At 50.0% G+C, this 23,264-nt stretch overlaps 3 protein-coding genes across 3 annotated transcripts; 2 read left to right on the forward strand and 1 right to left on the reverse strand.

Annotated features, from left to right (window-relative positions):
* Positions 1-556: 556 nt before the first annotated feature.
* Positions 557-6,464, forward strand: LDLRAD1 (low density lipoprotein receptor class A domain containing 1). The gene is made up of 6 exons (XM_009908070.2): positions 557-698; positions 1,107-1,161; positions 2,956-3,087; positions 3,493-3,630; positions 4,167-4,295; positions 6,307-6,464. Exons 1-6 carry the CDS (start codon positions 678-680, stop codon positions 6,450-6,452), a joined length of 621 nt encoding a protein of 206 aa, XP_009906372.2. The 5' UTR covers positions 557-677; the 3' UTR covers positions 6,453-6,464.
* Positions 6,465-10,160: 3,696 nt separating this feature from the next.
* LRRC42 (leucine rich repeat containing 42) lies at positions 10,161-17,856 on the reverse strand. The gene is made up of 8 exons (XM_054165564.1): positions 17,754-17,856; positions 16,401-16,888; positions 14,262-14,393; positions 12,206-12,324; positions 11,368-11,456; positions 11,172-11,285; positions 10,951-11,035; positions 10,161-10,563 (listed from the first exon to the last, which is right to left on the reverse strand). Exons 2-8 carry the CDS (start codon positions 16,871-16,873, stop codon positions 10,307-10,309), a joined length of 1,269 nt encoding a protein of 422 aa, XP_054021539.1. The 5' UTR covers positions 16,874-16,888; positions 17,754-17,856; the 3' UTR covers positions 10,161-10,306.
* A 160-nt stretch (positions 17,857-18,016) lies between these two features.
* IFT25 (intraflagellar transport 25) lies at positions 18,017-22,526 on the forward strand. Its single transcript, XM_054165372.1, has 5 exons — positions 18,017-18,351; positions 18,740-18,846; positions 20,215-20,283; positions 20,780-20,823; positions 22,392-22,526. The coding sequence occupies exons 1-5, from the start codon at positions 18,254-18,256 to the stop codon at positions 22,497-22,499; spliced, it is 426 nt and encodes a 141-aa protein (XP_054021347.1). The 5' UTR covers positions 18,017-18,253; the 3' UTR covers positions 22,500-22,526.
* Positions 22,527-23,264: the final 738 nt, after the last annotated feature.

Consider the following 23,264-nt stretch of genomic DNA (forward strand, 5'->3'; position numbering starts at 1 on the left):
GGCTGTGAGCTGTTAGTAAGTTCATGTCAGCTGCAGGCTGAGCTGCTAAGGCTCACTGTAGGGCCTTACTCAAGTATGTGAGTAAAAAAGGACCCTGGAGGGTTTGCTTTGCCCATGCTCATTGCCTGAGCAGGGAAGCTATTCCAGAGGGTTGTATCCCACACAGCTCTGCTGAGGTCTGGTTGTCTTGCTGGCTGCTATGAGGTCAGTGGTCATTTTTGTCTTGAAGGAGGTGAGGAGAAAGGAGACTTGCAGGAAGGTGATCAGACTGTTCCCTCCAGCTTCCATCACAAAGGAGGGTTCTGTCTGGCCAGCACCGGGGTAAATGCAGTTGGTGTCAGCCAGGGGTGAGTATTTCATCTTCTCAACTGGCATCACGGTTCTTGACATCCAAAAATCCCTTTGTCCTTAATGATTTGATTAATACCCTGTTAGGAAACCAAGATGGAGGCAGGAGGAATGAGAGGCAAACCAGAAACACCCCTTTCAGCCAGAGCTGAAGCACGGGCTTGGTGCTGCCTTCCCTGTCCTCTGCTGCTTGCGTGCCCCGGCAGCGGTACACTCCTTGCTCTCCTCCCTCTGTTGCAGTTTGTATCCTGGTAACATCACTCCTGTTAAGGAGCAGAAAGCTCCCTGCGGTCCTTTGAGTTGCTGTGAGGGCTGCAGCTCTGAGAAGCATGAACAAAACTCATCCCCAGGTACAGTCCTCTTGGGAAAGATCTTAAGTGCAGCTGTTTACTAAAGTACACTTGTTCTTGATAGTGCTGTTTGCCTGACCTCTTTATCACTGCTGCCTGTGACATTTCCAGTCCTTGCTAACTTAACCTCATTTGATACAAAAGGGAAGTGTTGATATATAGCACTGGGCTTGCACTGGTGTTTGTTTTACAAATGGGTAGCTGAGATTGAAGAGGTGATCTGCTGGATGGCTTTGCGAGCTCAGCCTGTGCCATGTTTCCACTTGGGGCAACTTTTGCCCACGTGTGCAAAAGATAAAGGAATGAGCTCTGTATTGGTGGGTGAGATGGGGTGGGAGCTGGACCTCCCTTGTGTGGTGGTTACTGTGTGCTGCCTCTGTAAACCATCTTTTGTTCCTTTCCTTCTAGAGAAATGGTGCTGTAGCTACTTTTGATTCAACCAAGTCCTCCTCTGAAGAAAGAGGTAACAAGGAAAAGGCAGAACTTAATGCTTTTATTATTAAAGCATACATCAATGGAAACTACCCATGTAATGTAAAATCCAGTCAGTATTTATGGCCTGTTGAGTCTGATTTCTCCTTTTCTCCCCCCTTTTCTGTGTAATGAAACTTCCAGACTATAAAACTAATGAACTGAAGCTATTCTTTGCTGGCCTGGAGTTGGCAGTCTTATGGTTATAGTAGCCCGAGAGGAAATCCTTGCCTGTCACAGAACAGCTCATGATGAGCTTGCCTGCAGGCTTTCTGTATGTTTTAAGAGTCAAACTTCAGCAAGCCTTGCCCATACTAAGAAAGGAGAAGGTGAGGCCAGACAGAATCAGTAGCAAACCTGTAGATCAGGTTGCAGCAGCATTTCATCACCACCAGTATTTTATGCTCATGTCTGTTTGGAGCTGTGGTGCTTTCTGGTCAGCTGTCCTGCAGACACAGGCATGCTGCAATTCACCACCTTGGCTTTGAAGCTGGAATGTTCTGCCTTTCATTCCTACTCAGGCATGACCAAAGGAGTGGTTTCTGCACCCAGGATCCCTTTGCCATTGAGCAAAGGCTGTGACTTCACTTGTGTTTGTACAACACAACCACCAAGTAAAGAGGAAGCACTGCTAAGACAAGTTCTAACTTTTCCATCAAAGCTCTTTAAGTTCAGCAGCACCAAAATGCAGTGATACAGGGCTGTCTTTAGTGACTGCTTATGTGTTCCTCAGGTGATAACATTACCTTTTCTATCTATTGGTCTGGAGATAGGAAGGAATGCAAGAAAAGAGCCTGTTGGTTTAGAGACAAAGCAGTGGTGCTGTAGAGAGCTGAGGGCAGCTGATGGGTGTTGCTCTTGCTGTGCTGCTGCTGTGGGGCAGTGGCTCTGGGCTTGGCCCTTAGCTTCCTGATTTGGTTGGATTTGCATACCTGACTTTCTGAAAGCTGCAGAGCCTGGAAGGTCACTGCTTTTGGTTTCCTGGAGATGTCCTTGGGGGTGGGCAAGGGCTGCTCTTTGGCCAGTCCTTACCATTTTGAGATGGTAATTCAGCCTGGTTTGGTGGGAAATGTAAAGTCCTGGTCAGGCTGAAAGCCTGAAGTGCTGTAAAATGCAATTTCATCTCTTGGAGTTCTGCTGTGGGCTCTGGGAGGGCACCTTTCCCAGCCTTACACTGCCCCCTCTCTGTCTTTTGGCTGCTCCATGATAAGGGCAGTGCTGTCCCACGGGGTGAGCAGGGGCTTGGCCTTCTCCTCCCTTCCACTCTGAGTGCGTTGGGTGAGGTCTGATGGCCATGTGGCATTTGTGCTGTTGGTTGCCAGTGCTCTGCAGCTGCAGCAAGGCTTCTGCTGTGCTGCAAGCAGTGAGGTTACCTGTGAGGAGTTTCCTCATGGGGTTTGGCTACTAAAACTCAGCTAGCAACCCCTGAGCCCCAGCAACCCCCTGTCATCATCCAGAGTACCTGAAGCGGGGACAGTGGGTATGAACTGGAGCATAGGAGATTTTAGCTGAACTTAAGGAGAGGCAGCTTTACTTTCAGGGTGCTGGAGCATGCTGTGGAGGCTGTGGAGTCTCCTTCTCTGGAGACTTCCAAAATCTACCTGGACATAATCCTGTTCAACCTGCTCTAGCAGTGGGGTTGGACTCGATGATCTCCAGAGATCCCTACCAGTCTATGATTCTGTGACCCACCCTCATGCCATTCCTCTCCAAAACACCCTGGACTCCAGTCAGCCCTGACAGACCCATCCCCAGCCTCTCACCTCTCACCCTTGCCTCCCAACAGACCACTGGCAGCCATGCAGTGCCCAGGTGGCCTGCACGGGGAGATGTGTCTGCATCTCTGCCACCATACTGCTTGTCCTCGCTGCTGCCGTGGCCTTGGCTGTGGCACTGGGACTCCTGCTGCAGGTGCCAGGTTGGTATCCTAAGAGCCAGGGTTTTTTTTTGGTAAGGGAGGCAGAAAATGATGTTTCCTGAGAAAAGCTTTCAAGTTGCCCATCACCATGGGTGAAGTGATGCTTCCCAGTGCAGACTGGGAGGAAGGAAATGGCCCAGCAGGGTGATGCAGGGCTGTGCCAGCCTTGCACCAGCTGTTCCTTGGTTTCACTGTCCTGCTCCATAGGGCTGTGGTAACTCTGGGTGGCATGGTCACGTTTGAGACTACTGGTATAGTTTTTAGACTCTGCCATGAACCTACCAGAGGTTAATCCTGGTTATTTCTAGAACAAAGGAATTTCAGACATCTCCCTTTTTCCCCCTTGATCTGCCCCTCGTGCCATGAGAATGCTGAGCAATGAAGTATTTGTTGCTTTCCCTTCAGTGAACCGCTTCTGTACAGCCTCCAGCAACCAGACAGGCTTCTTGTGCAATGACAGAGAGACCTGCATCCCAGCCAGCCAGGTCTGTGACAGCATCAGCAACTGCAGGCATGGAGAGGATGAGCAGGAGAAACTCTGTGGTGAGTGGTTTGGTTGTCACTGTACCCCTCACCTGTTGTGAAGCAGAGCAGCCAGTGTGCTTCTGATCCTGCTCCATGCTTCTGGCCACCTATGTGAGCAGACAAACCTGGCAGATCCTTTGTAAAGCAGATGCTGAGAGATGGCACTGCCCAAAAAGCAGCAGGAGTGCCAGGGATCAAAGACTCCAAGATGCTCTGATCTTCCCATGATTTCTTTAAACCACAGTGCAGTGTTCCTCTGCTGGTTAAGCTGGATGGATACATGGGTAAATTATTGTCCAGTTACTGTGGAAAGAAAACTAAATCATTAAAGCAAAAGCCCAGGGAACTTAGCCCTGTTTTCAGCTCAGCCATGAGCATCCCCTCCCCTCTCCAGCTGCAGCTTCCCCATCTGTGGTGTCATTTGTGCCCTGATACTGCACAGGAAAGAACCAAAGGACTCCCCATGACAGCAGCCTTTGATGGCTGCCAGCCCCATTTTAGCTGGTGCATCTTCCTGGTGTTGCTGAACACATCCTGTGTGTCTGTCCTTGCAGGGGACCTGCCCCACAGCCTCCCAGGATTCCTGGTTTTCCACTGCAGTAACCCAAGGTCCTGGGTCTATGCTGATCAGAGGTGTGATGGGATGAACGACTGCGGGGACTGCTCTGATGAGATGGGCAGCTGTAAGTGTCTCTTCTGGCTGCTGTTGGGCAAAAGGCCTTTTCTGCTCATAGAATCATAGATTTGTTAGGGTTGGAAGGGTCCTCAAGGATCATCCAGTTCCAACCCCCCTGCCATGGGCAGGGACACCTCACACTACAGCAGGTTGCTCACAGCCACTGCCAGCCTGGCTGCAAAAACCTCCAGGGATGAGGCTTCCACCGCCTCCCTGGGCAACCTGTGCCAGTGTCTCACCACCCTCATGGGGAAGAACTTCTTCCTAACATCCAATCTCAATCTACCCATTCCTAGTTTTGCTCCATTTCCCCTAGTCCTTTAACTACCTGACACCCTAAAAAGACCCTTCCCAGCTTTCTTGTAGCCTCTTTCAGATACTGGGAGGCCACAATAAGGTCTCCTCAGAGCCTTCTCTTCTCCAGACTGAACAGCTCCAACTTCCTCAGTCTGATCTCATAGGAGAGGAGCTCCAGTCCTCTGATCATCCTCATGGCCTTTCTCTGGACATGATCCAGCACCTCCAGATCCTTCTTGTAATAGGGGCTTCAGAACTGGATGCAGTACTCCAGGTGGGGTCTCACCAGAGTGGAGCAGAGTGGAAGAATCATCTTCCTCGACCTGCTGGCTATGCTTCTCTTGATGCAGCCCAGGATGTGATTTGCCTTCTGGGCTGCAGGTGCACACTGGTGGCTCATGTTGAGCTGCTCATCCACCAGCACCCCTAAATCCTTTTCTTCAGGGCTGCTCTCAAGCCAGTTGCTGCTTATGGTCTGAAACAGTTTGTACAGGCATGGTGCTCACTGCTGCTGCTGGAAACAGCTGGAGGCTGGGATCCTGTGCTAAACCACAGAACAGGGCTTTTGAACTGTGTGGGCTCCATCCCATCAGCTGCCAAGGGCTCTGGTGGTGACTAAGAAGGGAATCGCTCCATGGTTTGCTCCCAGCCTCAAAAGTTGCTTTCTCTCTGTGGGCCAGTTTCATTGTGCTGCATAGCTGTAGGCAGCAGTCATCTTTCAAACTGGCTTTTGGCTGCTGGTCAGGAGGTGGGGCTGTCTCTGAGCTTTGGAGACTGAGCAAGCCTCAGCAGCTTCAAAGCCATCCAGGTCCTTCTCTTGCTAAAATGAGCATGAAGTTTGCTCCTAGGTCACTCCCCTGGTTTTGAACCTCAGGCAAGAGCTGCCCTTCAGCATCTCTCTCTAGAGCACCTTCTTGAAACCAATAAATGACAGCTAGTTGTTCCTCCCTGGATGCCTAGCCATGAAGGTCATCCCAGTTCCATGCTCTGTGGTGGTTGTTGTCCCTCCCACGATGACCCTGAGTACTGTGTCCAGTTCTGGGCTCCTCAATTGAAGAGCGACATTGTCCTTCTCTGGGCACATTCAAGTATCTCAATGAGGCTGCTGAGAGGTCTGGAGCACAAGCCCTATGAGGAGAGACTGAGGGAGCTGGGGTTGTTTAGTCTGGAGAAGAAGAGGCTCAGTGGAGATCTTATTGCTGTCACCTGAAGGGTGATTGTAGACAAGTGGGGGTTGGTCTCTTCTCCCAGGCAACCAGCACCAGAACAAGAGGACACAAGTCTCAAGCTGTGCCAGAGGAAATTTAGGCTGGAGGTGAGGAGAAAGTTCTTCAGAGAGAGAGTTGTTAGCCATTGTGAATGTGCTGTCCAGGGAGGTGGTGGAGTCACCATCCCTGGCGGTGTTCAAAAACAAGATGGGATGTGGCATTTGAAGCCATGGTTTAGTTGTCAGGAGGTGTTAGGTATTAAGTAATAGGTTGGACTTAAGGATCTCTGAGGTATTTTCCCACATGGTTGATTCTGTGATTCTGACCTGCCATGAAGGTCATCCCAAAGTCATGCTCTGTGGTTGTCTCCTACAAGTAGCACCAAGCAAGTGTCCTCTTTGTTGGGTTCACAGGCACCAGTGACTTTCCAGAGGCTGCTGGAGGGTGGAAGGGTAGCTACCCAAGTAAGAAAGGGCCAGTCAAAAGCATTTCTGTTGCCTGTTTTCCATCCAGTGGCAGCCTGCCCGCCATGCAGGTCACAGTGGTGGAGCTGCAGCTCAGTGTTCTACGAGTACTGCTCCTGCATCCCCAGGAGGCTGTGCCGGGACGGCGTCCAGCACTGCCTCGGCTGGTCTGATGAGTATCTCTGCACACCCTGAAGTCTGGGCACCCAGCAGCACTAGAGACACCAGGGTGCTTCCTGCATTGTCATCTTGAAGCCTTCATGCCCTCCTCCTCCTGCCACCCGCTTCAGAAGCTCCAGCAGCAGCACTCAGACTGCCATGCAGCGACGCTGAGCAGGGCTGAGGTGGATGTGGCAGCCTATGCTGCAGGCTGGGTGCCGGCTGTGGGACACCTTCAAGAGTTCTCCTGTCATGCAAGGGTGAGTCTTCTCTGCTTGGGCAGAGTACTCTCTTGGAGCTTGCCTTGATGCATCATGTGCAGGCTGCTGGCTACTGTTCACCAGCTGCTGCCAACACAGACACCATGTCTGACCAACCCTGGACAAAGGGCTTCTCCTGCATGGACATGCTGGTGCCTTTGCAGGCAGCCAAGTGAAAGTACATTGAGGATTACCCTAAAGAGTAGGAGCTGAGTGAAGTTAGCACTTCCCTCTAACAGGTCTTCACACTCCTGGTACTCACAGGCAGGAGCAGAAGCTTGTATTTGTGTTCAGAGCACATCTGCAGATGGCTTCAGCAGTGGCTTTGAAGGCTCTACATTGATGCTTCCCTGGGAATGCCATGGGGAGCTGCTGTAGAGGCCATCCCCTGTGTTGCTCTCAAACCATGAAAGCCAATGCAGGGAGCATAAGGGCAAGGAAAAATGAAGTGGAGGTGTTTCAGGGTTTGTGGAATAAATGACTGGTCCCCTGTGACCACACAGCTGTCCCTGCAAGCCAAAGCAGGAAAGCAGCATGTATGTAAAACGCACTTCTCTCAGGGCTGAGCAGGCTGAGAACAGCCATGGGGCTGCAACGTGTTTGTACTGAAAGTGGCAACGAAAGGAGGCAAAAAAGTTGCATCCTTGGGGCAGAGAGCAGCAGAAAACCTCATGCTGCTCCCAAAGCAGCATGGGATGACACAGGTTCTGTTTGTTGCTTGTTTTGTTCCTCTGCCACCCAAGCAGGATCAAAGCACTGCTCAGGATGCAGCTACAGATGTGCCACTGAAATTCAGAAAAATGTGCTCTTTCTCTGCTCCTTTGAAAGTCTGCTCTGTGTCTACAACATCATCCCTGAGAAAGCCCCACATTTACAGTGAGGGCACTTACTTTTTTAGGCCCAAAATAAACCTCAGGTGATCTTTCCACCCCCATCCCAAGTCAGAGATCTTTAAAAATAAACTCTTGCTCACTCATTTCCTCTCTGCCTGCAGCTCTGCCTGCCACCATGACTTCTATCAGTGGAGAATGTTTGCTCTAATTTGTCCCTGGGCTACAGCTGTGGATCTGAGAGATTTCTCATAAGTGGCTTTGCAGTGTTGTGACTCATCCTTCACCTGCAGGGAGATGGCAAATTCTGCACAGTGGAACTGGTACTACAGAAAACTTTGAAAGCTGAATTGAACAACCTGTCCTTCTCCAGGCCTGCCTGGGATGGATGGTTGCTTTCTCTCTGCCTGTAAAACATTACTGCAGAGCATTCAGTGCTGCAGCTGGGAAGAGAGATTGAGTCTTGTAGGTAAACATCTCTCACTTGCCAGCTTCCAGCCTCAGCCAAAATCTGAAGTGGAGATGCAGGTTTGTGCTGCAGTCACAGACAGTTGACACTTCAACAAGGCTGGGCTGGGGCTGGTGAATAAGGCCTGGCTTATTGTAGTTGCTGTTGTTCCTCTTGTTACCCTAAAATGCATTCTGGGGCAATCAGCCAGGAAGTCTTGCAGCATTGTGTAGGAGTTGCTCAAGGAGGAGTGATTCAGAGGCAGTGCTGCTGGGTCAACCTCACCTCCTGGGCAAGAAGAGCTTCTTTCTGGTCCCAGTTGGCTGCTCCCTGCTCCTGCTGGCCAGACTATTCCTAATGCAGGCCAGGATGCCGTTGGCCTTCTTGGCCACCTGGGCACACTGCTGGCTCATGTTTAGGTGGCTGTCAATCAGCACCCCCAGGTCCTTCTCTGTTTGGGAGCTCTCCAGCCACTCCCATCTCTGTAGCAGTTTGCAGTGCATGAGTGCTCCTGGGAAGCCAGAGCTGTAACTGATGTTTCCAGGTTAGGAAAGAGGAACCATGGACTCATCCTGCTCTGAATTTACACCTGGGAAAAGACTAGCCAAGAGTGATGTGGAAAGTAGCAGTTCATGGGCACCAGGACTCAGAAAGCAGCCTGGAAACAGCCAGGGACACCATGAGCAGTTCAAGCAGGGGCTTGGCTGTTCTTTCAGGGTGAGTCATCTCCTGCAATTCTCTTTTTTCTGCCCTGTTCCTGGTCCCTGTCCTGTTCCAGGAGGCTGTGTGCCTCATGAAGAGCAACATGCAGGGTTTAGTGGGTTGAGGACACAGTGGTGTGTCTGAATCCTCCTGGGACAGAATTTACACAGTGATGTGTTTGAAAAAGGGAGTCTGCTGGCCAGCAAGAAACCTAAGAAAATTAAATGGACCAGGAATGGAGAATGTAAGAAACACAGGGCTCTAGAACCCCTTTTCTGGAAAAGAAAGATGTGCTGTGTTATTTTAGCAACAAGGTTGTGACCTGGGCATTCTTGTCAAGTCATGATGTGTCTATTTTCCAGCTCAGGGTATCAGCTCCCAGCTGCTTTGCTAATGAGAAATGGAGTGCACGGTTCTCCCAGGCCTGCATCTCTCCATAGGCAGGTCAGCAGATCTCCACAGTGCTGGAGGGGCTACTAAAGAAATCTGGGGTGGTTGTTGGGGTTCTCCTGCCCCTCTGCTCTGCCCTGGTGAGGCTGCATCTGGAATACTGTGTCCAGTTCTGGGCCCCTCAGTTCAAGAAGGACCTCAGGGAAGTGCTTGAGAGAGTCCAGGGCAGAACTACAAAGGTGCTGAAGGCAGTGGAACAGCTGCCTGCTGAGGAAGGGCTGAGGGAGCTGGGGCTCTTCAGCTTGGAGCAGAGAAGCCTAAGGAGTGACCTCATTCCTGTTTACAAAGATGTGCAGGGCAGTGTCAGGAGGATGGAGCCAGGCTCTGCTCAGTGATGTCCATTGACAGGACAAGGGGCAATGGGTGCAAGCTGGAGAAGAGGTTCCATGGGAACAGAAGGGAAAACGTTTTCCTTGTGAGGGCGACAGAGCCCTGGAGCAGGCTGCCCAGAGAGGCTGTGGAGTCTCCTTCTCTGGAGAGATTCAAAACCTGCCTGGATGTGTTTGCTGTGTGACCTGCTCTGGGTGATCCTGCTCTGGCAGGGGGGTTGGACTGGATGGTCTCTGGAGGTCCCTTCCAACCCCTAGCATTCTGTGATTCTGTTTATAAGGAAAAATACATTACAAGGAGAGTCTAATCTTTCCCATTAGCCAGTTTCAGCTTTCATTTCCTGGGCTAAAATGAGGGAGATCGGGGACTTCTGCTCTGGATTTCTGCAGGAACTGTTACTAAGGGGTTATTGTCTCTCTGCCTCCCTCCCCTGGGGCCTGTGCTTATCCTTTTTGCTTCCTGCCTTTGTCAGAGCTCTGTCAGCACAGCCCGGTGCTTACAGGCTGAGGTTTATGTTCTACCAGCACTATTAAAGTCCCAGGGCCCTTGACAAGCACAGCGCAGCTTCATTTCCGATGATCTGCAGTGATCAGTCTTTTGTCCCTCAGGAGGCAAGAGAGGAGGAGGAGGGAGAAGGCCAGCTCCTCCTGTGAATGATCTCTGTGTCAGAGGAACGAGCCCAGGATGACAACAAAAACTTTATTTGAAAAAAATCATTATGCATCAAAAATATACAGAAGTATCCTCTCCCTTCTCTTGGCTCTGCCCCTCCCCAAGCACATCACAGCAGACAGCTCCAACATTCTGCTCTCCTCCTTCTCAGTGTCATCAGCAAGAAAACAACAAACCCAAGGCCTGCTTCTTCCTCCCTCAGTAGGTATTTAACAGATCCCAGTCCTCCACCGTGAGGCACAGATGCTTCTGTTTGGAAGTCCTTTCCCTCTCTTGTTCAGCCAAAGCTCTTTTTTTATGGTTCTTTAATTCGTGGCTGCCTGCAACCTCCTTTTGCAAAGGGAAATGGCAATTCTGACCTTTTTCTTTATAGAACTGCAAGTTTCCAGTTGCTTTTGTCTCTGCTTCCACCGGTTTGCATTTGACTACTTCCTCTATTCTGTGTGTCTTGCCATCTGTGGGAGGAAAAGTCAGTTTAGGCGTTGGTAAAATCAGGATGATGCTGTGAGCTGCATACTTGGCTTGTAAATTGTTTTGGCCAAGCCAGCCTGGCATACTGACTCTGCCTTGCTGAAAAGTGCACAGGGAAAGAGAACATTTCTATTCTGGACTCAGAATTTTGCAGGAGAAAGCGCAGTAATTATATGTCACCCTGAGCACGCTGCCAGGCTGTGGTTTAAGAGTTAGCCAGCATAGTTCAGCACATGAAGAAACTCACAGCAATGCAGTTACACAAATGGCTTCAATTGCACACCTGAGATGCTGTTTGTCCTTTGCTACAAGGAATAGCTGCCTACTTGGTTAAAGAAAATACACTGTGTGGTGTCCATGTAGTTACATACAGAAGCGCAGAGCTGCTGTGCTGGATCTCAAGTGGTCCTGTGGCTTGGTGGCTTCCATCACTGCCTGCTCCCACTGCAGAACTGTCTGCAACAACAGTTCAAGGGATGAAAACGGGCCTTGTAAAATGGACAGAAGCAACTCTCTGTTCATTGTTCTTACCTGGTGATTCAGTAGTCTCTAAAGAGTTTCTAGAGAGTAAACCAGACTTCAGCCCCCCTACCTGCTCTGCCCATCCCTCTGTTCTGCAGTTGCTATGATCAAACTCTTTCAGAGGCACTTGTGAGTGAACCAGGCCAATCCGCGTTTGGATCCGCTTAATGACGGCGCCAACGTCCTGGAGACAGGGGAAGGCAAGCACTGAGGGGAAGAACAGCTCCTTACCCTTGCCCACTAAACTCAGGCAGATGCATTTTTACCTTCAGACCTGTCCCAGAAATGTCCAAACAATTCAGTTTCTTGAAAGAAAGAAGGTATCCAATTCCCACATCAGTGATTTTAGGGTTACCTGTAAGGTCAAGTGAAGTTGCAGTTGGAGAGACATGGTCAGAGGGCCAAGAGAAAAATAGTGGTTCCAAAAGTTACCACTGGAACAAGGGTGGGGAGCCTTTGTCTGTAATATGTTTTCATGTGTTGAAAGTGAGTCAAAAAGGACTCTTCCTAACCTTCAACCTAACGCCACCATGGCCATTAAACTGTGTCCCCAGGTGCCATGTTCATGCATTTCTTGAATGCCTCTAGGGATGGTGACTCCACCACTCCCCTCAGCAGCCTGTTCCAATGCCTAACCACTCTTTTCAGGAACAAAATCATTCCTAATCTCCAGCTTAAACCTTCCCTGGTGCAACTTGAGGCCATTTCCTCTCATTCTATCACCTGATACTAAGGAGAAGAGCCCTACCCTCACCTTGCTACTGTCAGCCTGCCCTGGGTGATCCTGCTTTGGCAGGGCAGTTGGACTTGATGGCTTCTTGAGGTCCCTTCCAACCCCTACCATTCTGTGATTCCCTCTAATGATCAAAATACAAGCATTTACAGTACCAATCCTCAAGCTATTATAAATCTTAAAGCAAGTAACAAGGCTGAGACTTCAGGCATGATCTGTGCCTTCTGGAAAGCTACTGGTGAAATTTGAGGTTAAGTACTTGGCTCACAGCAATCATCATGTTAATTGTATTCCTTCAGCATTAAGGAGGATGAGCTCTTTATCAGAGAGGACACAGGCTGCTGGTGGTTATTCAGCTATGAAGTACTTACAAGACAAGTCTAGTATCAGGAGGTTCTCAAGTCCCCTTTTCAGTACACGGACTGGTGCCGTCATCCTGCGCAGGCCTGCGTCTGACAGAGAGTTGTCCTTCAGGAGAAGCTGCTTCACACTGGCAGCAGAGATACAAACACATAGCTCAGGATCATCATTTTAAATGGCTCTGCAAAATGTCCTAAAGCTGTTGGGAGGGCTGAGGTCTTCCTGTGCCAACCCTTCAGTCTCCTTTGTTCATGTCCAGTGAGACTTGGACAGACCGAGAGCTGGGCAAAGAGGAACCTGATGAGGTTCAACAAGGCAGAGTCCTGCACCTGGGAAGGAAGAATCAGCTGCATCAGTACAGGTTGGGAGGTGATCTGCTAGAGAGCAGCCCTGTGGAGAAGGACCTCGGAGTCTTGGTGAATCACAAGTTCTCCATGGGTCAGCAATGTTCCCTTGTTGGCCAAGAAGGCAAATGGGATCCTGGGGTCCATTAGGAGGAATGTGTTCAGCAGATGGAGGGAGGTTCTTCTCCCCCTCTACTCTGGCACGGTGAGACCTCACCTGGAATATTGCAAATACAAAATGGGGCAACACCTGACAGTAACATAATATCCCCTGATTAGGCTGGAGAACCTCTGCTGTGAGGACAGGCTGAGGAAGCTGGGGTTGTTCAGCCTGGAGAAGACTCTGGAGGGACCTTAGAGCTACCTTTCCATACCTGAAGGGATTCTACAGGAAGCCTGCAGAGGGACTTCTCTTGAGGGTGTCTCGACAAGGGGGAATGGTTTGAAGCTGAGGGAGAGCAGGGTTAGACTGGCACTTAGGAAGAAGTTCTTCAGTAGGAGGGTGGTGAGATTCTGGAATAGGCTGCTCAAGGGAGGCTGTGGCTGCCTCCTGCCTGGGGGTGTTGAAGGCCAGATTGGATGAGGCCTTGAGCAGCTGAGTCCTAGTTGAGAGCTGTCCCTGCCCACAGTGGGGTGGTTGGAGGAGATGATCTCTGAGGTCCCTTCCAACCTGAGCCCTTCTAGGATTCTGTGATTCTATGAATTGGCCTAATCCTGCCTACTGATTTCCAAAATGTTCTACTTTTCAATCTTTAGTATCAAACAATTACAAAATCATTTTCTTGGACATGTTAATTAACTAAATATCCAACCTATTACTTGCAGCACTCTTCCGCTGGAATGCTGGTTTGGTTAAAAATGTGGCTGATAAAGTTCCCTCTTGAAGGAAATACAAGTGTAAAGCTCTTCCAGATAGTGGAGAGGCAGTTTTTACCTGGCCAGTGGAAATGGTAAGAAGCTGATTTTTAACACATGAGGCAGTAAATGATCCTACTCCTTCCCAGGGCTTTTTCTGATTCAGTATGTGCTCTGCATCACATATTTTGTGTACAACACACCTGCAATACTCTCTCCAGTTTTGGGCTCCCCAGTTCAAGAGGGATGGGGACCTGCTGGAGAGAGTCCAACAGAGAGCCACGAGGACAATTAGGGAACTTGAGCATCTCCCCTATGAAGAGAAGCTGAGAGCCCTGGGGCTGTTTAGTCTTGAGAAAACTGAGAGGGGATCTGATCAATGTCTATAAATACCTGAGGGGTGGGTGTCAAGTGGAGGGGGCCAAGCTCTTTTTGGTGGTGCACAGTAGTAAGAAAAGGAACAATAGGTACAAGCTTGAACACAGAAGATTTCACCTCAAACTAAGGAGAAACTTACAGTGAGGGTGCTGAAGCCCTGGAACAGGCTGCCAGGGAGGTTGGGAAGTCTCCTTCTCTGGACACCTTCAAAACCTGTCTGGATGCATTTCTGTGCAGACTACCCTGTGTGATCCTGCTTTGGTAGAGGGGGGCCGGACTCAATGATCTCTGGAGGTCCCTTCCTACCTCTGATGTTCTGTGATACCTCAGCAATGGGGTTTATAAACAACCAAAATCTTCCAACTTACACATTGGTGCCTGTGAAACTTTCCTCTAAAGTCACAGGCTGATTCTTTCAACTGCAGGTAAAAAACAAAAAAGAACAAACCAAGAAAGTGTCATTTTTGGTTATGTGCCAAGAAATGGGTACCTAGAGAGAGCCTCTTTGGTGAGGTGCTCCAGCAGCTCATGTTCATCTCCAAGTTTACAACAGGAGAGATCCAAACATGTCAGCTCCCGGAAAGACTTGATTTCTTCTAGCTTTTCAGAGATAACCAAGTATCTGCAAAGAGGGGAAAGAAAAACAACTCCAATGTCACTGCTCAGGCACACGAGGCAGCACCTCTGCCCTCAGGTGCCACAGGCTTAACACAGTTGTTTCAAGTACTTCTGTGGAAGCTACAAGGAATTGGCCAGCTGTCCAAACTACCTTATGGATAGTTCAAAATGTTGGACTAACAATCAGGACTTCAACTTGCAAACACAATTAGAGACTTATGATTCTTAGGGACTTCTTATTCTGTAATTTCAGAATAATACAACCCCCCCCTATTACAGTCTAGTGTAAGTCAGCTTCACACACTGCTCTTCCTCAGCACCTGGGGTGGCTGCAGACAAACCCATGTTCATCCAGGTTTAAAAATCTACTTCAAATGTAGCAGGAGGACTTGTCAAATGGCAACAATTTACTTTTCATTTATGTAAATAAAATACCTCATTAGAGATAGTAAAAGTCCTACAGGGCTCCAGCTAGGGCTGTGACTACAGCCCAGGCAGCAGTTACACAGTGAGTTATTTTTTTAGCTGTGCTGGTTCCCTGATCTCATTCCCTCAGCAGGCATGCAAACATCTGTGCTGGAACTATTCAGTAGGAGGTTTAGAGATGGGAACAAGCCACTGAAGAATGGCATGCATGAACACGCAGTAGTGAGCACGGAGCAGTCATTACCTCCCCCATCTCCCCTGCATCTGTTTGTGTTATTCCCTGAGACAACTCAAGCCCAAAATTCACTGAGCTCTCCTGAATTTACCTTATATTCCCCAAAGCATGACAAAACCCAAGGTCAGCACCTTCACTGCTGAAATGAGCAGTGCTCAGTAATTTGAGCCCTCAAGGAACACCTCTCTGGCCATGCGAAGAAGAAGGCCTTAGTACCCTCCCACTGTGATTATCCCTATGAGATCACCCCGGCAAATCCCTCTGCTACGCAGTTCAGATCTGTGGAAGGCAGTAGATACAGTCAGAGCACAAGCCAGCTCTCGAGACATGCTGCTACCTCAGGAGAGTTGTGTAGAGAAGAGTGGGCTCTTTTAGAAATAAGATTCATCAGGAAATGCCTTAACATCTTCCTGGGTTTCAACTCATCTTTCTTTCACAGCAAAAGACAGGAGAAGGAACTTCATTTCTGAATGAAGCCCCTAACAGTAGCTGTACCAGAGAGAAAAAAGCAGTGGGTTTAAAAGATAAAGGATAATCGACCTCTACTCAAGCATTCCTACTATGCTCAGAAGATCCTTGGCACTTCAAATGAATGTGCCTGTACATTTTAAACTGGAAGACCATCCTTTTTCCCAAGTGCAGAGATAGAAAGTAGACTGCTTATATTACTAGGGAAGACTTCAGAAGGAGTAAGGCTTTAGAAATGTAATCCAGGTTTAAGCCTGGCAAGACTCTATTTCAGTGAAAGACAACATGGATATTGAGAAGATGGAAAACTGATTAGAACCTCCTTAAAGCACATTCAAGGATGGGAACCACAGTAACCTAAGAGAAAACCTACTTGAATTCAAAGCCTGTAGCTTACCCACATTGTATCTTCTGAGTCCCCAAAACGAAATGATATGGCAAACTTATAAGCCCAGACAGTTTGCAAGGATGTATTTTATCTGTTACAGTCAGAGAAGTGTGTTGAAATGCTTATGAACAGCAGTTACAAAAACATCCCCTGAAATACCTGGGAAGGCACTGAACACACAGATTGCATGAGAGAGCTGACTCTTGCGTTTCACACTAGTTGTAGGTTTAGTCCTTCGCATAAAATCCAGTCAGTTAACAGAGATGTAGTCTGTTACTTGTGTTCTGGTGTCAGTATGAAACCAGCAGCTGCACTTGTATGGAAGGATGGGACAAAAGGAAGCAAACAGAAGAGTAAGAGAAGGCCCAGGTGATTTCATTAAAGTTAGGTGGTGTCACAAACCCAAGAAAGCCAACATAATTCAAGGGAAGCTTCAAGTGTGCTAGCAAACAGCAGTAGAGGTGATGGTGGCACTTGTTACTGAACTCACTCACCTATTCCGCAAGCATAAGGAGCGCAGCACCAAACTGCCGTAGGCTTCAGTAAACTTCTGCAGAGCTCTCAGTCCTGTCACTGGTTCTGTGAACTTTTGTCTTGCTTCTGCAGCTGAAAAGAGCTTTTCAGCAATCTGCTCTGGGAACCCAGTCAACGAGTCAATGTGGTCAACATTGTCAGAAATGTAACCCAGCACCAGGCTGAAGAGAGACTTGGCCGAGTACCGGAGGTTGCCCTCCTTCGTGTAGGTGAAGATGAAATGATCAGTCCTCTGCCTCCTCGCCCTGTCATCCTCCCTGTTCATACAGAGCTCCACAGAAAACCCTCTGGAAAACAGCCGGAAGGGTCTTGTTTTGGGAGCAACATTATGTACGCTGCCTGTAGCCTGATTTACCAAATGCAGCTTCCCATTTTCACGCACGTATATCGGCCCAGTATCCACGTGGCTCTCTGAGTGGAGACAGTAAGACATTCCCCTCGCCTGGTTCTGCAACAGCAAACCATAGACAGGTAAAGAATAACCACTGAGGAAAACACCACTCGGCAAAGATCCCGAACACTGGCGGCTCTCCTCGGTGCCCTGAGCACAGTCACGTAACACTGCAGGGTGAAGATGGGGCAGGCTGCACGGTGCAGGGGTGTGTGCTGTTTGCCACCAACCTGCAAACACCACTCAGGTGAGAACTGAACCCAGGGCTGGCAGAACTGAAGGGCCTTTGCCCTGGCAGGGCCCTGCCACTCTGTGCCTGGTGCCCATCAGAGGCCTGGGATCCAGGCACGGGAAGCGAGAGGGCTCCTGGGGCTGCTGTGTGGGAAGCGTCCCCACAGGTTGGCCTGGCCCTGCTGCAGGCGTGGGGAACGAGGAGGGCAAATGGCTGATTGCAGCAGGGCGAGGGAGCCTCCCCGAGAATCTCCCTCCGTGGGTGGATGGACAGAGTGCCAGTGCCCGTTCCCCAGCCTAGACCGGCCGGTGCCAGAGGGTTCTGGCTGGTGAGCGGGAGTCTTGGCACAGGGCAGGAGGGTGCAGCCGATGCCATAGCTGCAGCCAGGGGAGGCATGGGGTCCTGAGGAACTCGGGGCTCCCGTCCGGCGAAGCCGGAGGGGATCGGGCTCTGCCTGAGGGGGAAAGAGGGTGGTAAGGGACCGGGCACTATCCGGCAAGAGGGGCACCGAGCATACCAGCACCAGTTCTGTGGGGGTGGGAGAGGGGATCAGGCCCTGCCCGGGGGCTGAGCGCGCCGTGACCGGGCGCAAGGGGAGGGGTTCCCGCCCCGGCCAGCAGGCGTGGGGCATGCAGGCGAGCGCCCCGCTGCCCGCGCCCCACTGCGGCCACCGGCCCGGTCCCCACCTACCTGCCCCAAGAGGGGCCGCCGGAGGTGCCGTCAGCCGGGCCGCGGCTCGGCGCTCCTGCCGCCCGTCCCGCAGCGCCCGCGGGCGGCGGGCGGAGCCGCGCCGGGGGCGGGGCGCGGGCCCGGGCGGCGCAGGGCATGCCGGGAGCGGCGGTGCTTGGGAACGGCGGTGCTTGGGAGGGGTGGTGGGGTGCGTCAGGGTCCCGTTACCCTTTCCCGGTCTTGCGGTCGCAAGTTCCGCTTTCGCAGACCTCCTGTGGGGGAGGCCGAGGTGTGGGGCTCTTGGGAGGCTCCGGCAGCGGCCAGGAAGGAGGCAGCGGGGCTGTGAAGGGTTCTGGCTGCCGCGCACGCAGGCTGAGGTTCCCCAGGACGCCGCGAAGCACGGCGCAGTTACCGCGGGCGGAGCGGCGGGCGCGGCCGGCTTTGGCGGGGCCGCCGTTGCCTGGTAGCGGCAGGCTCGGCTTTCCCCTCCCCGTTGCTCCGTTGTCGGCCGCTGCGCGGAGATGAAGGCCACCGACTGGTGCCTGAGCTCCGCGGGGGCTGCCGTCGTCCTGGCTACCTCCAGCGACGAGCAGCACCCTGCCGAGAACATGGCGGACGGGTGAGCGGGGCGCTGAGGGGCCGGGAGTGGGGCGCAGGTCCCGGCGGGAGCGGCTCCCCCCGCGCCACCGCTGTCCCTGGAGATCCCGCTCGGTGCGGCCCTTGACCGCAGTATGTCCCCTCTGGGCTCGGTCCTTTGCTTTCCCATTCGAGTTGGCGTGTTAATTGAAGTCTTTTCCTGTGACCCTCACCGTGGTCCTGCTCGGGTACAGAGTCTGGACCTTAAGTGTTTGTATCTCCAGAGAGCATCTCCAGTGTCAGGGGTTTGCGTGAAATACCCCCAGAAAAAAAGGGCTGTGCGGCCTTTTCTTTGATTTGTGTTACATTTATTTTAAGAGAGTTGTAGCTGGAAAGCTGCAGGTGAGGGCTTTGTCCTGTTCTCTCCACAGAAGTTCAGAAACGTTTTGGACAACGACAGGCATGTTCCCCCAGGAATTCATTATTGGTTTTCCTGAGTGCGTAACAATCAGCAAAGTGGCAATCCAGTGTTATTTGGGTAAGGTTAAAATGTATGCCTGTGCCTTTTTAAGTTCTCACACTAGTGTCACGTTCTGCATCTGGCAAGGAAGAATAAACTGCACCAGTACAGGTTGGGAGGTGATCTGCTGCAGAGCAACTCTGTGGAGAAGGACCTAGGAGTTCTCCATGGGTCAGCAGCGTGCCCTTGTTGGCCAAGAGGGCAAATGGTATCCTGGGGTGCATTAAGAGGAGTGCGTCCAGCAGATCGAGGGAGGTTCTTCTCCCCCTCTACTCTGCTGAGACGCCTCACCTGGAATACAGTGTTTCGTTTTGGGCTTTCCAGTTCAGGAAAGACAGGAGAGACTCCGACAGAGGGTTTCAAGGATGATTAAGGGACTGAAGCACTGCTTCATGAGGAAAGACTGAGAGACCTGGGGCTGTTTAGTCTGGAAAGAAGACTAAGAAGAGCTCTAATCAATGTCGATAAATACCTGAGGGCTGGGTGTCAGGAAGGAAGGGACAGTCTCTACTCACTTGTGCTCCGTGATAGGACAAGAGGCAATGGATGTAAACTACAGCACAGGAAGTTCCACCTCAATGTGAGGAAGAACTTCTTTACCATATGGGTCCCAGAGCACTGGAACAGGCTGCCGAGAGAGGTTGTGGAGACTCCTCCTCTGGAGACTTTCAAAACCCATCTGGACTCATTCCTGTGCAATCTGCACTGGATTCTATGGTCCTTCTCTGGCAGGGGGTTGGACTTGAAGATCTCCAGAGGTCCCTTCCAACCCCTAACATCCTGTGATCCTGGAGGTGGTTCTTTATAACAGACACACAGTTTAATTCTTCATAAGTTTCATGTAGCTGCTCTCCACATCCAAAGGTTTTCATAGATAAATCAGAAGATTGAAAATCTACCCCCACCTGCACTCACTTTCTTCTTACAACACCTTGTATTGAGCTTATAATTCACTGTTCTGCTGCACAGTAATGGCTGTTCTAAGGCAATGGACAGGATTACAGTATTTAGGCTTTTAATTATTTCTTGATTTTTGTAACTTTTTAGGACAGAACTGTAGTAATCTTACTTTTTGTTTAAATAATGGGGAGGAAAATAGGAATCCTAAGCCAGAAGGGATTGTTACAAGGTCAGGGCATGGAGACAGGTGCTTGACTCTGAAAACTTCCTGTTGTTTGACCAACCTGGAACATGAGGATGGTGGCTGTGTGACAGCCCTGTCCCAGAAGTTAAAGGAAGAATGGGTTAGTTAATGCTTTTAAAGAGCTTCATAGATGGAAAGTGATGGAATACTATCATGATCAATAAAGACACCATACAAAGTTATCAATAAATATTATTGAAGAGTCAGAATCTCTGTTAATATTTTAAATGTCTGTATTTCAGTGCGGACCTTAAGAATTGAAAGAAGTGTGTCCAAAGACCCAGTAGATTTTGAGCAATGCATTGAAAAAGGTAAGATCCTGCACCTGAAGCGGCAGAAATCTTGAGAGACTAATATTGGATCTTTTTCAGGGAGGTGTTTTAACCCCATGTCGACGTGCTGAGTGGTCAAACCTGGCTTGGAGATTATTTTATTGGACATTAATGTAGTAGTCGCATTTGAATCAATTGCTGGTCTAGTTCGAAGATAACAAAATGCTATAGAAGAGCTAAAATCACTACTTGTGCCCTTGCTTTTATGCTCCAAAAATTAAACACAGGATTGCATAGTATAATGAAGTGCCATCTCCTGCATTGGTTGGTTGGGGATTTGTTTGTTTGTTGGGTAGTTAATGCCTCTTGGATGACAATTTAGGAAACCATCTGATGACTGGGGGTTTATTTACACTGAGATCTTGCAAGAAGTATTTCTTATCTTAAACCACTTTGTAACTCTGAAGCCCAGTGAAAACTTCTCACAGCATTGCACATTGTTCTTCATTACTTGCTTTCAAATTGTATTTTCTAGATTTGCAACACACAGAAGGACAGCTTCAAATGGAAGAATTTCCAGTGAGTATTTACAGTGTCCATCAGTAGTGGTTCATAACACGGGGTGTCTAGACTTAACTTGAGAGAAACCACGAGAAACTAAAACAGGTCTTTATTTACACTCAAAGCTAAGTTGATGTTAGGTAAAGGGATTTGTAGATTGTAGTGTGAAATTGCACTTCCCAACTGCTGCTTTGTAGCTGATGGTATGAAATTGCACCCACTTACTGCTCCTAACTGTGAGAAAAGAGTGTTAAGGCTGCAGTATTTGGGAGAGATGGGATGTTTTTATGATTTCCTGTCAGCTAAAGGAGCTCTGAAGATGGCTAGATGTATCAAAAGTGCTTGATTGGTGTGCAGTTTGAACAGACAAATAAATACCTAGATCCATCTGTTTTGACAAACCTCTGCAACTGTTGTTTGGACCTTGTGTCACTGTCCTACTTTTGAGCCATGAGCTGCCCAGGGCAAAAGAGCAGAAAAGATACTTTATCCCTTCCCAAGGAGTAGAATGAAAATGCTCCACACTGGATTGGAAGTTTAAATGGAAATTCTGTTTACAAATATACACAAATGTATTCAGGTGAAAGGAAAATACTCACAAATTAGACTCAGTCCTTCACCTGGCCCTACCAGGCCAAAACCTTCCAGAGCCTTCCAAAAACCCCACTGAGCCTCAGCAGGCCCAAGAGCAGCCGAACTGTCCCACACTAGACACAGGACTACCGCAGGCTTCAACTGGCCCAGTGGCATAGCTGGAAATCTGCTGCCAGCCAAGGCCAGGAGAAAGCCTCTCCCCCACAAACCATAAAGATAGCAGCACATGGCCTGAGATGGAGAGAAAAGAGAGAATTTGCTGTACAGAGCCTTAAATAGAGAGGTATAGAATAACATACTACAGTATCTTGGGTCAAGCTGCCCATTCCTCTGGGACTCTCTAGCCGATGGAGGACTTTATGGTTATGCCAATTAACTCCTGATTTCCCATAACCTACAACAGTTACTAGAGAGGGTGCAACAGTGACTGGTGCTTGGGTTAGTTACTACCGAGGGTGCAGTGGCTGGGGCTTGGGTTAGTTACTACCGAGGGTGCAGTGGCTGGGGCTTGGGTTAGTTACTACCGAGGGCGAGGCAGTGGCTGGTGCTTGGGTTAGTTACTACCGAGGGTGAGGCAGTGGCTGGTGCTTGGGTTAGTTACTACCGAGGGCGAGGCAGTGGCTGGGGCTTGGGTTAGTTACTACCGAGGGTGAGGCAGTGGCTGGGGCTTGGGTTCGTTACTACCGAGGGTGAGGCAGTGGCTGGGGCTTGGGTTCGTTACTACCGAGGGTGAGGCAGTGGCTGGTGCTTGGGTTAGTTACTACCGAGGGTGAGGCAGTGGCTGGTGCTTGGGTTCGTTACTACCGAGGGTGCAGTGGCTGGGGCTTGGGTTAGTTACTACCGAGGGCGAGGCAGTGGCTGGTGCTTGGGTTAGTTACTACCGAGGGTGAGGCAGTGGCTGGTGCTTGGGTTAGTTACTACCAAGGGTGCAGTGGCTGGGGCTTGGCTTAGTTACTACAGAGGGTGCAGTAACTTTTCTTTTCCTTCTTCAGCTTCCTGATTCCCAAGCCACTTACTTGCGTTTCATCATCAAATCTGGCTTTGATCATTTTGTGTCAGTGCACCGGGTGATGGCAGAGGGCACAGCAGGCAACACTTAAATCCAGCTTCAATTTGTATGTCACTTTTTTTTTAATAAGGAAGTTACATTTTGATACCTTACAGTGCAGAGAATATTTATTATGAAGAGCTTGTATTAAAGTGTTTCTGGAAGGTATGGATGTGGTATGTATTCCCCGCTGGTTTAATGTGTAGAACGGAATCATGGAATGCATTGGGTTGCAACAGACCCTGGAAGGTCATCTTGTCCAACCTTCCTGCAGTGAGTGGGGACATGTGGCTGGATGGCCTGGCCCAAAGAGTTGTGATAAAGGGAGTTCAACCCAGCTGGTGGCTGGTCACAAGTGGTGTCCCCCAGGGCTCGGTGTTGGGGATAGTTCTGTTTAGTATCTTTATTAATGATTTAGATGAGGGGATCGAGGGCACCGTCAGCAGGATTGCAGAGTGCACTAAACTGAGCAGCAGTGTTGAGCTGCTCAAGGGGAGGAAGGTTCTGCACGGAGATCTGTACAGGCTCACTGGACGGGATGAGGTTTAGCAAGACCAAGTGCTGGGTCCTACACTTCAGTAACAACAACTTCAAGCAATGCTGCAGGCTTGGGGAAGAGTGGCTGGAAAGCAGCCTGGTGGAAAAGGATTCAGTGGAAAAGGTGGGTGCTGATGGGTGGCTGAACATGAGCCATCAGTGAGCCCAGGAAGCCAAGAAGGCCAACAGCATCCTGGCCTGGATCAAAACCAGTGTGGCCAGCAGGAGCAGGGCAGCAGAGCAGCAAGGCTGTTGAGGAGTTTGGAGGGCATCATACAAG

The sequence above is a fragment of the Dryobates pubescens genome, chromosome 11 (genome assembly GCF_014839835.1).
Source record: "Dryobates pubescens isolate bDryPub1 chromosome 11, bDryPub1.pri, whole genome shotgun sequence".
Classification (NCBI taxonomy): Eukaryota; Metazoa; Chordata; class Aves; order Piciformes; family Picidae; genus Dryobates; species Dryobates pubescens.